The sequence below is a fragment of the Saimiri boliviensis genome, chromosome 2 (assembly GCF_048565385.1).
Source record: "Saimiri boliviensis isolate mSaiBol1 chromosome 2, mSaiBol1.pri, whole genome shotgun sequence".
Lineage (NCBI taxonomy): Eukaryota > Metazoa > Chordata > Mammalia > Primates > Cebidae > Saimiri > Saimiri boliviensis.
Genome location: NC_133450.1, coordinates 47831520 through 47848692, shown reverse-complemented (window position 1 = coordinate 47848692; position 17173 = coordinate 47831520). Strand labels below are relative to the sequence as shown.

The 17173-nt window shown below is 43.7% G+C and overlaps 1 protein-coding gene across 1 annotated transcript; it reads left to right on the top strand.

Annotated features, from left to right (window-relative positions):
- Positions 1 to 12838: 12838 nt before the first annotated feature.
- CMA1 (chymase 1) lies at positions 12839 to 15872 on the top strand. The gene is made up of 5 exons (XM_003924250.3): positions 12839 to 13024; positions 13693 to 13843; positions 14613 to 14748; positions 14935 to 15189; positions 15566 to 15872. The coding sequence occupies exons 1-5, from the start codon at positions 12967 to 12969 to the stop codon at positions 15707 to 15709; spliced, it is 744 nt and encodes a 247-aa protein (XP_003924299.1). The 5' UTR covers positions 12839 to 12966; the 3' UTR covers positions 15710 to 15872.
- Positions 15873 to 17173: the final 1301 nt, after the last annotated feature.

Here is a 17173-nt window from a genome sequence, read left to right as displayed (position 1 = left end):
CCCTGTTAGGGAGAAACTTGGGAGCCTTTCCCAGAAACCCTCTACCACCCACATCTCTCCCCCTCCCTCTGGAACTATCAGTCCATGGACCCTCGCTCTTTTCACAGCTACAAACCAAATCCAAGCTAACCCATGCTGTGGGGACAATTCCCCTGCCCACCCCATCTATGTTTGTTCAACCTGGAAGAATGTGCTGGGCTGCTGGCTGGGGAAAAACAGGAGTGACAGAGCCAGTGTCGAATACTCTGAGAGAGGTGAAGCTGAGACTCATGGATGCCAAGGCCTGCTCCCACTTTCTGTTTTACAGTCATAGACTGCAAATCTCTGTGGGCAATCCCAGGAAGACAAGATCAGCATTCAAGGTGACCACAGACCTACACTTCCTCCCCACACAGGGAGACAGCATCTTCCTGAGGTTGGGGCAAGGGTGGTCAAGAATGTGCCTAGTACAGTGATGAGTGTCTGTGTTCATGGGTTTTAGAATGTGTAAACTGGGAGCCTCCTTCTGGCTTCCATCTTCCTATACCCATGTCCTGCCTCTAAACTTCCCAACCAGTCTCCTATACAGGAGTCCAGCAGAGAAAGGAAAAGGGTGCAGGGAAAAGGGATCTTGAGTTTTGGGCCTATGCAAGAAAAAGGAATAAGGCATCAACCCCTAACTTGTGACTCCATGAGGAGCCAGGATTCCTGGCCTGACTCTGGAAAAGATGACATCGGCTCATGATATGCTTTTTCTAACCCACAGGGGGATTCTGGGAGCCCCTTCCTATGTGCTGGGGTGGCCCAAGGCATTGTGTCCTACAGACATGAAGATGCAAAGCTGCCTGCTATCTTCACTAGAATCTCCTCATATCTGCCCTGGATTAATAAAGTTTTACAGGCAGCTGCAGAAGCCTAGCCAGCTGGAGGGATAGTCCCAAAGCCAGAGCTTTCCCTGAATAGCCTCTGGGTTTCCCAGGATCCTGGCCCCAGCCCAAGCCCAGGAAGGCTCCCAGAGGCAAACAAGTCTCTGAGGATTATACCCCCAATAAGCCTCAATAAAGATGCAGACTTCAGCAAATGTGTTTCTTTCTCTCTGTGTGCCTACTTTCTCTTCACACAGGGAGACGGCATCCTAACCCATGGCCAGGGGAGGGAGGTCCTGGGAGGCCCCCTTCTGTATGCTGGGGTAGCCCATGGACATAATCTTGGCTACCAACTTCCCTATATATTGTATGGGATTATGGATCATCAAAGAAAATATTTTGATCCATTCAAGAGGATTTAACAAACTGTAATATTGGCACTGGGTTACCTTTCTTCCTTCACTGCTCTCTCTTCTTCCTCCTCCTGCTGTCACTGCTCCTCCCATGCCTCAGCCACTGCAATTCAGGGCACAGATGCACTATAGCCACTTCCCATCACTGTGTTCACAGATGGCCCTAGGCCTGGACTGCAGATACCTTGTGTCTTTTATACATACCTGCCCCACCATTTTCATCCCACTCAACACTGTGCAGCCGGAGAAGTATTTGCCCTCAGAAGTTCTTGGGAAGAGTCTGTGCATTGCAGCAGTCACAAGGGGAAGAAGGGATCAGGTCTTTCTAGAGCTACATACAGCAGGGCAATTTAGCCCTGGAGAGGGATCCGCAAGAACATTAGGGTGAGCCTGACCCCAAAACTGCACCAGACACACCCAAACTCAATGATCACCTTCCTCAGGAATGATATAATGTCCAGAAGACGAATGACTAAGTTAAGTCAAGTTCTTAATAATTTCCTCCCCCCAAGTGGCCTGCAAACAGTCTGAGGTCACAGCCACCAGCATCTCAGTGGAGATCAGTAGACTTACATCTACACAGACTAGTACAAGGGATGCAGGGCATCAACTCTCGGTAACTCTCTGGAGCCTGCAAATAAGGGCCACCATACAGGCTCCACTACAGTCCCTAGAAGGCCTAAGAAGATAGATATGGCCCTGTGACCACTGCATTCCAAAGACTTGTGACTACTGGCCCCAGACCAGGGACCCACCACTTCCACCATCCTCACTGCCTGCCAGCCCACAGACTTGGGCTTCCAGCTTTCTCACTGATTAATACAGAATTGAAATAAAGAAAGCATAATATACAACACTAATTACAAACTTCATGCAAAATAGAAGCATATGAACAGAAAAAAAACTGAGATCTCAAAAAGAAAAGAACTTATGGTGGGCAGTAGTTAAAAGGATGATTTTTTTCTTCTTTTTCTAACTCCTGTTTTCTAGCTGTGTAGTTAAATAGAGGTTTTAAATGTGAAGTACAAACTGCAGAGACACTACATATGTGTCTCCTTAGGAGACCAGAATACACACTGAGTTGCAGCTAAAGCCCATCCAGTATTTACTCCCAGGTCCAAGGGACAGCAGATACCCTGGGCAACTGTCCTTCCCAGGAAGCAAGGAATTGAAGATACTGAGCAAGGTGTCAGGGTACCCTGCCAGCCTGGCCCACGAGAAGTAGCAGGGCCAGTGGAGACTTGCTGGGAGCTGAGCTGAGCCCGCAGCTAAACTGGAATACAAGGGCCTCCAGCACAGCCACTACTGCAGACCAAATAAGCAATGTGTGGGGCCCTGATGTGGAAAGAGCAGTTGGTGGCCCAGGCACCCCAAAAAAGATAAAAGCATCATCATCACTACAGTGTTGATTGTATGATGTGGAGATGGGGCCCAAGGAGTGAGACTGCCTGAATGACAGCAAGGCTGATAAGAAAGTCACACCATCATAGGGTCAGCAGGAGAACCATCACAATAAGAGGACTTTGTCCAAACCCAAGGGCAGAGTGCCTCTAAACAAATGAGGGCAACACGCAGAGACACACGACACAACCAGTCCCTCCTTCATGGTTTCAGGGACCTCTCTCAAAAAGTCCAACAGGAGACTATCTACTCCTCCAATTGATCCCAATGTTAGACCCTCCCTGTGAACCTGGGGATGGTATCTCCCACACCCCAGTTTCCTTGGCAACATTTATCCTCACACAGTCATGGCTTGGTATGTGTGGGTACTGAAGACATTGTTAGATATTGTGTGTGTCCTCAGAAATAACTCCCTAACTTCCAATGCCTCCAAATGTGAGCCAGTGTGGAAATAGAGTTCTTGTCCATGAAATCAGTAAGATGAGTCATACTGGAAGAGGGTGAATACTTAAATCAATATGATTGGTGTCCTTGTAAAAGAGGAGCGAGAAGCACATACAGGGATAGGGCCAGGTGAGAATAGAGGCAGAGGTTGAATGCTACCTTTGCCAGTCAAGGAATGCCAAGGATTGCCAGATGTTACCAAAGATAGAGGGAGGAACACCTGGAACAGATCCTTCCCCACAGCCCTCAGAAGGAACCAACCCTCCTGACATCTTGATTTCAAACTAAGAACTGTGAGAGAATAAATTTCTGTTGTTCTAAACCCTGTAGTTTGTGGCTTGTTGTTACAGTAGACCTCAGAAACTAACACAGGAGGGGAGGCAGATTTTTTTTTTTTTTTTGAGACAGTCTCACTCTGTTGCCCAGACTGGCGTGCAGTGGCACAGTCTCGGCTCACTGCAACCTCCACCTCCTGGGTTTGAGCAATTGAGCAATTCTCTTCCCTCAGCCCTGCTAGTAGCTGGGACTGCATGCACATACCACCACACCTGGCTAATTTTTTTTTTATTTAAGATTTTCTAAAAAATAGCCATTTATTCTAATAACTGTTTTACATTTGGTAGGCTTTAAATTCATGAAAACTTTGCTATGCTGACATATCAAGGAAAGAATGTGTGACTCTGTGATGAGTAAAGAGATTGCAAAACCACATTGACAGACTGTAGTTTCCACCTGCTTCCAAAAACTCGTTTTTAATACAAAGTAATTAGAATAACAGGCCCAGAGCTTTACTCACAAGCCACTGTCCCCTGCTCCTGAGCCCACTCATCAGTTGCTCTATCTCTAAGGCTGTTCCCTGCAAGAATCTGCCACCAGGGCCAGGACTAGGGTGCGGCAAGAGAGGTGCTTAGGGACAAAAGGCAAGGATAAAGTCCTGTAAGGAGACACAGGCATGACTCTGAGAGCAAGTACCTCCTTAGATTAGGTGTCCAAGGTGCCTCTCCTGCCTCCCCTGAGGCCCAGCCCTGTATAGCACATTTGGAGTTTTCACTTACTACTCTACCTACATTGCCTTGTTTGATTTTCATTACACCATATGAAAAAAGAAGAAAAATGAAATCCAATCTTAGTCTTGAGCATGTAAAAATTGACTCAAAATAGATCATAAATCTAAGTATGAAACAATAAAACTTTTAGAAAAAAAATAGAAGAAAATATTTGTATCCTCAAGTAGGGAAAAAATTCTTAGACATGGTACTAAAACTACGATCCATAAAAGAAAGAATTGATGATTTGGACTCAACAAACTTAAAAAACCTTTGCACTGTGAAAAATAACTGTCGGAGAATGAAAAGGCAAGCTACAAACTGAAAAAAAAAATGTTTGCAAAACATATATCTGACAGATGACTTGTATTCAGAATATATAAAGTACTGACAACATTCAACAGTAAGAAAAAAACCCAGTTAAGAAAAAAGTAGGCAAAAGACACAGACACTTCACCAAAGAGGACTTATAGATGGCAAATAAACACATGAAAAGATGTTCAACTTCATTTGTCATTAGGAAAATTCAAATTAAAACCACAACTGCCACGCACAGTGGCTCACACCTGTAATCCCAGCTCTTTGGGAAGCTGAGGCAGGCAGATCACCTGAGGTCAGGAGTTCAAGACCAGCCTGGCCAACATGGTGAAATCCCATCTCTACTAAAAACACAAAAATTAGCCAGACATGGTGGTGGGCACCTGTAATCCCAGCTACACAGAAGGCTGAGGCAGGAGAATTGCTTGAGCGTGGGAGGTGGAGGTTGTAGTGAGCCGAGATCACGCTACTGCACTCCAGCCTGGGCAACAGAGACTCTGTCTAAAAAAAAAAAAAAAAAAAAAGTACTGAAATACCAAGCATTTGCATGATACAACCCAGCTAGAATTATCATATATTGCTGCTGGGAAAGCAAAATAGTACAGCCACTTTAAACAATAATTTAGCAGTTTCCTATAAAATTAAATGTACTATAGGACCCAAATCCCTATTCCTAAATGTTTGCCTTAACAGAAATGAAAGCTCTCGTTCACACAAAAACCTGTATACACACTTTCATGCAGCTGTATTTATAACTACCAAAAACTGGAAATAAACAAAATGCCTTTCACCACACGAATAGATTTTTTTTTAAAGTGCAATATAAACATACAATAGAACATACTGCTGCTATGGTCTGAATGCTCATGTCCCCCCAAAATTCATATGATACAATCTCTCTTCAGTGCAATACTAGTAAGAGGTAGGTCTTTAGGAGGTGATTAGGGCATGAGTGGGGAAGCCTTATGACAGAATTAGTTCCCTGATGAAGGAGGCCTGAGAGAGCTTGTGCCATGTGAGGTCACAGCTAACGGTGCCATCTATGAGGAACTGGCCCTCACCAGACACCAGATCAGCAGGTGCCTTGATCTTAGACTTCCAAGCTTCTAGAACTGTAAGAAAAAAAAAATCTGTCATTTATAAATTGTCCAGTCTAACATATTTTGCTATAGCAGCTGAAACAGACCCTGACAACTATTCAGCAACAAAAAAGAGCAAACTACTGATACATGCAACAATATGGCTGAACCTCAGAGCACTATGTTCAGTGAAAGAAACAGCCTCAAATAGTTACCCAATGTCGCCAGATGCGATGGTGTGCATCTGTAATTCCAGGTACTTCAGAAGCTGAGGTAGAAGGACTGCTTGAGTCCAGGAGTTAAAGACTAGTCTGGGAAACATAGCAAGACCTTGAGTCAAAAAAACAAAAGTTACCCACCATAGGATTCAAATTATATAGCATGCTCAAAATGACAAAACTATATTGATGGGTAGTAGATCAGTGGCTGCCTGGGGTTGAGAGTGGGCAGTCGCAACTGTAAAAGGATATCACGGGGAGCCTGGGGACGTAACATTGTTACGAATCCTGATAGTGGTGGAGGCTACGGGAAAACCTATATATGTGGTAAAATTCAAAGACTGTGTACATCAAAAATAAGTCACTATTGCTATGTGGTAATGTTAAAATAAAATTTAAAAATTGCCTCACAATAGCCTACTGTCGTTCTACAAATGAGCAAACTGAGCTCAGTGAGGCACAGTCAGATAGCACATTGGAGAGCCTGGATTCAAACACAGGCCTGTCTAATTATAAAGTTCAAATTCTTTCTACTTTTGGTCTCTTTATTCCTTGAATGATACAATGAACAGCTCAGACAACATACATACATGTCACAGAAAGAGGAAAATACCAAGAACTGCAGTGATTAAGGAAGGTCTGGGCTCAGATTCCTGGAGATGGCTGCACTGTCTGGGGCAAGACTCACACTTCTCCCTCAGGGCATGGCTCCTCTTTATAACATACCCAGCCTGACCCAGCTCCAGTGGTGGGGAACTCACCCAGGCAGCTATGCCAGCATGAGGCAGGTGATTGTTATTTTTCCTCATATACATCCAACATACCTAGCCACTCTATGCTCCAGCATCCCCAGAACAAGAATGTACCATCCCCGGCACGGCAGCTTCATTATACATGAAGGCAGGTGCAAGCTCTCCTCTGGATCTTCTCCTCTCAAACCTCCTCCTGCCCATTCCTCCCTCACCCACAGATTTAGTGGCACACACTATCCTGTGCCTCATCTGGACATGCTCCATTATTCCCCCATCCCTCCAAAGAGTGGGACTTGAGGCTTTAGGTTTTGGTTTTTGTTTTATTTTTTAAAACGCAAGATAAGGACTTACCATAGTTGGTGAGACTAAAAAGAGAAGCCAAAAAAAAAAAAAAAGCAAGTACTTTTTTTTCTTCTTGAGACAGAGTCTTACTCTGTAACCCAGACTGGAGTACAGTGACGTGATCTCAGCTCACTGCAACCTTCGCCTCCCGTGTTGAAGCGATTCTACTGCCTCAGCCTCTCGGGTAGCTGGGATTACAGGCACCTGCCACCATGCCTGGCTAATTTATGTATTTTTAGTAGAGACAGGGTTTCACCATGTTGGCCAGGCTGGTCTGGAACTCCTGACCTCAAGTGATCTGCCTCAGCCTCCCAAAGTACTGGGTTACAAGTATGAGCCACTGCACCCAGCCAAAAGCAAGTACATTATTAACATAAATTGATTTACTCTCTAAGTGAGAAGAGTAGTGCCAGTGTTCTATTTCTTGAGCTTGGTAATGATTCCATGAATGTTTAATTTATAATTATTGATTTAAAGAAAAATATTTTTTTCACTCTTGAGTATGTATGTTATCATTCTCAGTTTTAACAAAATCAACCTGGACCATAATCAGAGAGAAGCCTTTTTTTCCGTAGCCTGATCACACAGAAGATCTGTGCTCCTCACCAGCCTTTAGGGATGCCCTTAAGTGATGGGGTCCTGGCTGTCTGTGTCCAAAAAATCCCCTTAAAGTCACACATTGAAGGCCTGTTTGTATGGCTGCCATTTCTACTGCTCACTGACCCATTCCCTGGGCAGCCAGTGACACCCTCCTTACCTCAGTCATTAACTGAAAGTGAAGTATTGATTTCTTCACCTTTAGTAGTATATAGATCATTAAAGGCAATGTTTGCAATTGCGAAAAAGAATTTCAAGTTTCAGTGGGGAAGAAAAGAGCTGGGAGAGAGGAGTTTCCTAACAGGTATCCCCGTAAATACATAATCAATATGCAAGTTTATTTATACATCTCTCCATGTCCACTTCACCTGTATCTTGCCATTCTTGACCTGCATTTCCATCCTCTTTACCTTCCCCAGAGGCCAACTCATTTTCTTTGAACAACCCCGCATTCCCCAGAAAAAAAGAATGAAGTACTGGGAGCTGTCCGTTGTCCTGATTTGCTCCCTCTGCCTTTCCTTCCAACTACAGTTGGGAAGAAACGCCATCGAAAAATCCCTAAATGACCCCGGCAGGGTTGACTCTACTCTGTTGCCATGGACACATGCTGTTGATGCCACCTGTCTCATGAGTCTCACATAACTTTCCCTTTCACATTATCTTCCCCATCAGCTTTACCAAAACCATACCTGCATCCTGAGCAGCATCTGCCCTTCAAGAAATTAAGGAATCTCCTTGCAACCAAGAATGACTAGACCAATAAGATACCCTTTAAGATCCGAGAACAATATAGAAATACAATACAGTAATATCAATAAGGACATATCAAGCTGTTGCAGGATCATCTAGAATACAACCACTTTCAATCCAGGAATTATACTCTAACAGCTTGGCTCAAAGGAAGCAGAAATGAAGATTATGAGGATCAGGGCTGAACCTGTGGTCACCAGCTCCACCGCTGGCACCAGCAACAGAGTAAACAAGCATCATATGAACCCCTGGGATGGAAAGATTAACTGTTGCCTTATCAATCTCCCCCACAGCCCACCCAGAAAAGATAAATTCATCACGGCTACAATCTTACAGAAGATGATGGCCCAAGGAGTAGGCCTACCTGACTGACACTGAGATAAGGGGAGCAGTAGTATCTCAGAGACTACAGCAGAAACCATCCACATAAAAGAGCTTTGCCGAAACTTATGGTAAAAGGCAGACTCTCCCTACTTTAATACTAGCACATTGCAGAAATGGTTAATGGAAAGAGAAATCTTAGGAAGAACACCCCAAAAAAGCAAAATGTTTTTAGGCTTGTGCTGAAGAGCCTGGAAAAGAAATAAGGACACACAACACTGCGAAATCTTCCTCCTGCCCCAACACTGGGAATAATCTCCCACGATCTCTCCATATCTCATTATCCTGGATACTCTGTCCACTCAAAAATATATGTGCAGAGTGCAATAGTTCAAAGATGAACTATTGTGTTAGGAGTAAAGGCAAGAATAGAGTAAAATGAATCAATTTGAAAGTAATTCTCTTAAATTGCTCTATAGATATTTAATGTAAGCTAGCAGCTGTTAAACTTGAACCCTAAATTCAGAAAAACTTGGTCATTCAGAAACATCAACAATAGAAACGGGTAGAGCTTACTGCAAGGGCAAACAGGGTGAGCTCCAGTCTGCTTCAGGAAAAATCTGCCAATACCATAAAGGATGTACTCTGCCTGCTCCACTGCACTACTGCTCACTCTGAGCCCATGCCATCAGCTGTCTCTGACTCACAGGTGTTCTTTACAAGAGAATGCAACATTTATGAAAGTTTCTAGGTGTTTTATACCTGCCAACTTGAGGGTTAAAACATACACATGCTCAATCAAGACAGACACAGTCATTACTCAAAGAATAAGAAACAGCCTGGCAGCACATGAATGAACAGAAAAAAGATGTTATAGGCAAAGCATGCAATAACCAAAGTCTATAACTGATGTTAATCTGTAATGTGTTTAGGAGAATTTAGAGGAAGTATAAGATTTATTCTTTTATCAAATATATATTTGAGATATATATATGTCTCCAATGAGGCCATACCTATCAATTATCCATCAAGTGGTGATATGGCAGCATAAGGTAAAACACAAAGGAACAAAACCAACATTTATTAAGAACCAGTCATGTGGCATTTCACATTGAGTACCATATTTAGTTCTCAAAAAGCCTTGTACTGTATCATTCTTCATATTTTATGGATGCAGTAACTAAGGCTGAGAACTTTAAAAATTTTCCTAAGTTCAGACACACAGCTAAGAGGCAGAACCAGGATTCAAGCTCACCCCATCTAACAACAAAGCAAAGTTCACACCTTAAATGTCAAAATGAATAATAGCACAGTGAATACATGCTTTGGAAACTCAGAGAAGAAATTATCTCTCTGCATTATAGTGACTAGGGAATCATTGCCATTATTCAAATGTCAGTGCTTCTACATTAGGCCCAAGCTTTCTGTCCTACTGTAAATCAAGACTCGACTCAACCTCTACTTAAATATCTGCAGTGATGGGAAAATCACTTACCTCACCTGACCACACAGACAGTTTTGTAAAACCACACAGTTTTGTAAAAACAGACTGTTGATAAGTTCTTTCTTATACATACTCAACAGCTGCTTCCCAAGATGCTACAGGATTATGTCTAGAGGCAAACTAGCCAGAAGCATGTCCAAAATACACCATAGCCCTGTGCAGCAAAGGTCCCACTGCCCCTTGGTTGGCCCAAACATTCTATGCAGCACTGGATACCTGAATCATCATCAATTATTTCCACAAACCCTGACCCCTCTGCCACTCATCCTTACACTAGAAGAATTTGTTCCACATGATAATAGTTCCCTCACATTACTCCCTGCTAAGTCAAATTGTATACCCCTTTGTCTGATTAACAAGTCACATGACCTAAATGCAAAAGAAGCTAGGAAGGGAAGTTTGTAGATTCTACTTTAGTAAGGCAAAACTTATCACTGGGAATTCGTCTAATACAAGAAGCATGTTCCAGAGACATTAAGGAGCCACATACATGGCAAATGTCTACTCCTATCCATCACTTGGCTGCCCAACATCAACATTCATTCTTTTGCCATGCTTAAAGTTTCTAAGAACAAAAATTATCCCACTGAATATAATCCTCACTATCTTTTATATAAAGGAAAATGAGGCTTGACTCAGCAGAACTGAAATAACACAGTCTCAGCAGTTGCTGTTTTCAACTGCAAGAACCAAGTCTTTAGGTGAGATCTGCTCTACCACTAGTTTGGTCACATTTCAATTTGATATTCTCTAGTCTCCCAACTTGATAACTGTACACTAAACCACAAAGTTCACTACCAACATGCTACATATAAAATAGCCAAAAAAAAAAGGGAAAAACAAAGAGAAAAAGGAAATCTCTTAAAATACATAAGTATACACAAGACAGAGCAAAGAAGAAAATGTGAGAAGATAGTGCAGTCCTCGTTTCTGAAATTGGTCCCCTGACTGGGACTGTACCTATTCCATTTCCTCACCCTCAGCCAGGCAGGTAGAGAAAAACTTAAGTATTGGTGGATCTGAATCTTGATGCTATGGAGTTATCATACTAGCCCCAGACTACCCACCTCTCCAATTCTAATTATATCAGTGAAAACAAACACCTTTGATTTGTTAAGCCTCTGCTTTTGTGGTCTAACTGATGTAAGACCACAGAACAAGACTTCTCCAGCTCCAAATTCTCCTCTTTCCTACTAATGGTGGAAAGCCCAGAGTAGGGTTGCCAACTTCAGCAAATAAAAATACAGGACACCCAGTTAAATTCAAATTTTAGATAAACAACAATTTTTTAGTATTAGTATTTCTCATTCAATATTTGGGATATAGTTAACTAAAAAATGACTTGTTGTTCATCTGAAATACAAATTTAACTGGGCATTCTGAATATTCTCTGGCAACCCTCTAGAGAGTGAAGGAAGTGGTACAGGGACACATAAGATGCCCAGATTTGAAAAGACATTAGGAATGTGTATAAATGTTTTATTCTAGAGAGAGTAAGAGCTGTATATAGAACTTGGGAAATTAAGTTAAAAGCAACAGAAGACCTGGCCAATATATACTAGGGGTGGATCACTCTGGTCACGAGCCCAAGCTGAGACCAAGGGCATAGCTAAATGATTTGGAAAAGACACTTACCCCCTACACATCCCCATCTTTGAACTAAATGCCTTACAAATCTCCAGGGAAAGTGGCAGTCCATCATGTGGACTCCTTTCCCTAAGTCCAGGGAAAATAACAGGTATGTGCTTGAAACTCACTTCTGATAAGTTGTATGATCTTGGTCATGTTAATGTATCTGAGTCTCAATTCTATAACTGTAAAGTGATAGTAATAGTGTGTCCCCAGGTTGTTGTGGAAATCTTGATTCTTAATGTAACAGTAGGAAACCCCAACCTCTCTGGGGCAAACACCCTTCTCCTACATCTTTACTTACCCTCTACATTGGCAGGACTCTATTCCTCTATTTCTCTTTAGTGCTAGAGTAGATAGAGCTCTTGATTTGGAATCAGGAAAATCTAATTCTGAACCATAAGCCATGATAGCCAATTATATATATATATATATAAAAGATATCACGACATAATAATGATCATAACAGTAATGCCTATTGATAGGGTTTCTATGAAAGTAATAATGTCTCTAAGAGTTGTGACAATATATGATGTGCCTAGACTCTCAGAATTCCAATATCAATTGCTCTTTGCATAAAGTTCTGTCTTAGGGTCTGTTGCTTTCCCACATCTACCCTTCCTGGATCTCTCTTCTGCCAAAAACATGTGGTTCAGAGGAAGAGACAGATCCAGGTCAATGTTTTTCAAATTGCAAGAAATCATCCTTTAAGTGAGGTTGTTGCTCAAGTTTTGACATGTAGTGGAATGGAATGGAGTGGAGTGGAGTGGAGTGGAGTGAAATGGAAACTAACAGAGAATACTGCATGTGATTAACATAAAGATTGTTTCCTGAAACTTTTAATTTGTGCTTACATACTCTCACATACATCTGTGCATGCACTGGGACGCTGCAGTATGCATTTCTGACTATGGATCATAGCCATAAAAGTAGGCATGCTTCCAAATGTTCAGTGCAAAGACCCGCCCCATGTTTCTGATGGGCCTTTCACAAGCTGCCCTAACTGGAGAAGAAAGACATGGTCCCTCCATTTCCTGCCCCTAACTCCAGAAAAGGCACCATGGTTGAGGGTACATCTGAGAAACCAGCACTTGGGAGTTCAGGCCTCAAGTTCCTCTCTAAATAAACACAGGGCGATTCTGGGTGAAGTTCTGATCAGAAAGACAGCCAATTCAGAGTGAGAGAAGAAAACATGACCACGCAGTTCCTGTGGTTACCAGCCCTGCCCTTCTCTTGCCTGCTGGGAGTCATAAAACCCAAGACTAGAAAGGAAAACCAGCATTTGCTCAGGCAGCCTCTCTGGAAAGATGCCGCTTCTTCCTCTCCCCCTGCTACTCTTTCTCCTGTACTCCAGAGCTGAAACTGGTGAGTATCGGGGTTCTTTCCTCTGAGATCTGCAGTATCAGCTCCTGAAACAAAGATGTTTAGTCTTAAAATAGCTAACTCTTAAACAGGGTTCCAAGATCTCTCTTCAAGACTCCCACAAGGAAATTTCCACTTTGGAGATGCACCCCCACACACACACCCACTGCCATTCTCTGAAGCCTAGGATAGCTCCCAGGAATGAGGAATCCCACCTCGATTGCGGAAAAGCCCAGAGCAAGTGGAAGAAAGAAGGGTATCCCCAGGAAAACCAATATGTTCTCTTAATCTTCTGAGCATCAGGGCTACCCACTACCTTGTGATTTTCTCATTCTGACCACACTCATGGGCTATGGAGAAATCTAAAACAGGAATCTGAACATCGGGTTCTACATAGAGACAGAGGAGGGTGGGCCAGGGCAAGATGGGAATGGGGGAAACTGAGTTGAAAACATCTGAATGGAGCTAAGACAGGGGCAGCTGTTGCACCTGGAGGAAAGAATGACATTTCATGTGGGAGGTTGTAGGTGGGGAAAGATACGAAATACAGGAGACAGGAGAGGGAAGATGGGCTAAACACAGGGTGAGAATGAGATTCCAGGAAAGCCTTCCTCAGCTTTAATCAACTTGTTCATTCATTGGAGAGAGTACCAATGCCTGTGTTCTTCCAGGGCAGATCATCGGGGGCACAGAATGCAAGCCACATTCCCGCCCCTACATGGCCTTCCTGGAAATTGTCACTTCCAGGGGTCCCCCGCAAGCTTGTGGTGGTTTCCTGATAAGACGGAACTTTGTGCTGACGGCTGCTCACTGTGCAGGAAGGTGAGACAACAGGGTCCATTAATCTTCAAACAGGAGAGGAACAACCAGAGTAGTACCAGCGATATACCTGCACTGGGGCCTGAAGAGGGGGTCCTGGGTCCAGTCAACTTTCAGGAGAGGGAAGACTTGAGCTGAAAGACTTTACTCCATGACTGAATGGTTCCTTGAGCCTCAGTCACTGTGAGCTAAGCTCCCCTTTGGAGGAAAAGGAGGCCCTGTCTAAGGTCCCTCCTGTAGCAGTAGCTCCCCTCACCCCTAACCTACTCAAGATATACAGTTCGCTTTTCAGGGCCCTACCCATTCTCAGGGCCACTTCCTCTATGGCCTTTTCAAGAACACTGGCCTCTGGTTCTCGGGGTCCTGAACCTATCCTTTTCTGGGAGGCAGAGAACTGGGTCCACATGAGACCTTCACTTTCCCCTTTAACTGATATCTCCTGCTTCAGGGGGCTGGTCCTCATGCGGGCTCCCTGAATTAGAAAACGCAAACGCTGTCCCTTGAGTCCTCCCTGGCCTGTTCATTCCCCAGCAATTCCAGGGGTTCTGGAAATTGTGTCTCTTCCCTTAGAAAGCTCTTTCATAAAAAAAAAAAAAAAAAAAAAAAAAAAACCTGAGCCCCCAAACGCCACAAGTGGCCCATGAAAAGGAAGATGGGCAGAGTCTGGCAATTCAGTGAGAGACTCCAGTCCCTTTTCTCAGAATGAGCTCACCTCAGGAGAAACCCTAAGCCATCACTGTCACTCTTTGTCCTTCCTTCTTCCTCACAACAGGTCTATAACAGTCACCCTTGGAGCCCATAACATAACAGAGAAAGAAGACACATGGCAGAGGATTGAGGTTGTAAAGCAATTCCGTCATCCAAAATATAACGAGTCTACTTTGCACCATGATATCATGTTACTAAAGGTGACAACACCTCTCTTCTCCTTTTCCACTTCCCATTCTCCTAAGCTTCTCCTTCAGGTCCTCATTGCCCTGAATTTTTCTTAGGACTTAGCTCTAACATGAAGCAACTCACCCTGTCCCTCCCTGATCACTTCCAACTGTCCAGAGCCCATTTCAAGGACTGATAGTCCTTCATTCCCTTCACAGTTGAAGGAGAAAGCCATCCTGGCACTGGCCGTGGGGACACTCCCCCTCCCATCCCAATTCAACTTTGTCCCACCTGGGAGAATGTGCCGGGTGGCTGGCTGGGGAAGAACAGGTGTGATGGAGCCGATGTCAGACACTCTGCAAGAGGTGAAGCTGAGACTCATGGGTCCTGAGGCCTGCAGCCACTTCAGAGACTTTGACCACAATCTTCAGCTGTGTGTGGGAAATCCCAAGAAGACAAAATCTGCATTTAAGGTGATCCTCCAACTAGGTTTCTTCTCCAAAACTCACTGTTCAGGGATCAGAATGCTCCTAGAAGAAGGGGTCAGAAGGCTATGAGCCAGTGAAAGGGTTGGCATCACAGGAATTGTCTGTCCTCCCATGGCCCAAGACAGCCTCTGATCGTCCATTCCAGTCTACTGCACTGGGGGAATGGGGTAACGTGAAGAATGTGGATGACTGTCCCAAGAAAGGAAGAAGGGGCATCAGAACTAGATGTATAAATGAGGAGCCCCAGCTCCCAGGTCTGATTTTAGGTCTCACTGTGACTCTAAGCTGGCTGGCAGGCAGGAGTGGAGGACTTCCCGGGCTCACCTTCTGCTCTACCTCTCTCTCTCTCCTTCCCCTACAGGGAGACTCCGGGGGCCCTCTTCTGTGTGCTGGAGTGGCCCAGGGCATCGTATCCTATGGACGGAGGGATGCAAAGCCCCCCGCTGTCTTCACCCGAATCTCCCATTACCGGCCCTGGATCAACAAGGTCCTGCAGGCAAATTAACCCTGGATCCTGAGCCAGCCTTAAACCGAACCTGGAACTGGACCTGAGCAGCAAAGTGTGTGCCACTCATTCTAGCCTGCCCTTGGTCCCTCGGCCACAACCCGGAGCCCCCAGAAGTGTCCTATCCATCATAGAACTCTCAATAAACCTCAATAAAGATCCAGCTCCCAGTCATGAGTGTGTGTTCCCTCTCAGCTGCTCTCTTCTCCCTACACGTAGCAATCTGATTCATGGTCCAAGCACCCAAGAATTTGGAAGGGGTGTGTGTGTGTGTGTGTGTGTGTGTGTGTGTGTGTGTGTGTGTGTGAGAGAGAGAGAGAGAGAGAGAGAGAGAGGAAGAGAGAGAGACAGACAGAGACAGAGCAAGAAAGAGAGAGAGGCAGAGAGACAGATAGAGAGGAAAAATGAAAAAAAATTGATTAAAAAAAGAGATTTTTCTCTAGAAAGGCAGGATCCATACTTCCAGCTTAAGAAAAGACACCAAATCCTTCCTTGCCTTAATCATCAACCCTATACCAATTCTGATTTGTCTTTAGTAATATTCAGAATCACTAAGAACATTTTGAATTATAAACAAGATATAAGATGTTTACAGCATCCCTGGCATCTTCCTACTAGATGCCAGTAGCAACACCCCTTCTCCACCACAAAGTTGTGACAACCAAAATATCTCCAGGCATTGCTAAATGTCCCCAGGCAAGGGAGGGAGGGGGAAAGAATGATTGCTCTCAGTGGAAGACCACTGGTTTAGATACATGATATAAAGAAGGCAGTTGATGCCGCACAGAGTCCTCTTCATAGTCCACATCGATAAGAAAAGATCTTCCCTCTGTGAAGCTTTCATCTGATATGCAGAGAAGATTGCCTCTCACTGAGCCATTGTTACAAAACAGATACTGAGAGATTGGAGAAGAGATAGCATCACAAGGTCCACATGAGCAACACCCATCTACAAATGGCTTCACCCAAACCAGCAAGAAGTCCAAACCTAGAGCCTGCTCAACACAAACCCTTGTCATGGGAGACTGACTGGAGGAGAGAAAACAGGGCAGGACAGGGACAAGACAGCCAGGGCCTGAGGCTGGCAACACCCATCACTTCTTAGGGTGTGCTAAACACCTTTGGCCAAGTGAACTATTGCTAGGAATTTGTCTTTAAGAAAGAATCAAAGACATGCACAAAGATTCATCCATAAAGATTTAAATCTCAACATTTTTAATAACAAAAATCTGGAATCCCAGACATGGAACAAAGCTTATATGATAAACTTGTGTGATTGAGTATTTCGAACTCATAAAAATTTGTGTTAAAAGCATTTAATATGGAAAACTTCAATAAAATTCAATGTATTCAATATAATGTAATGCTTTTAAAAGGAATATGAAAATCTTCCTATAGAATATCAATTTTGTAGCTATATATTTTATATATGCATAGAAAAAAACTGGAAGCAATTACATCAAC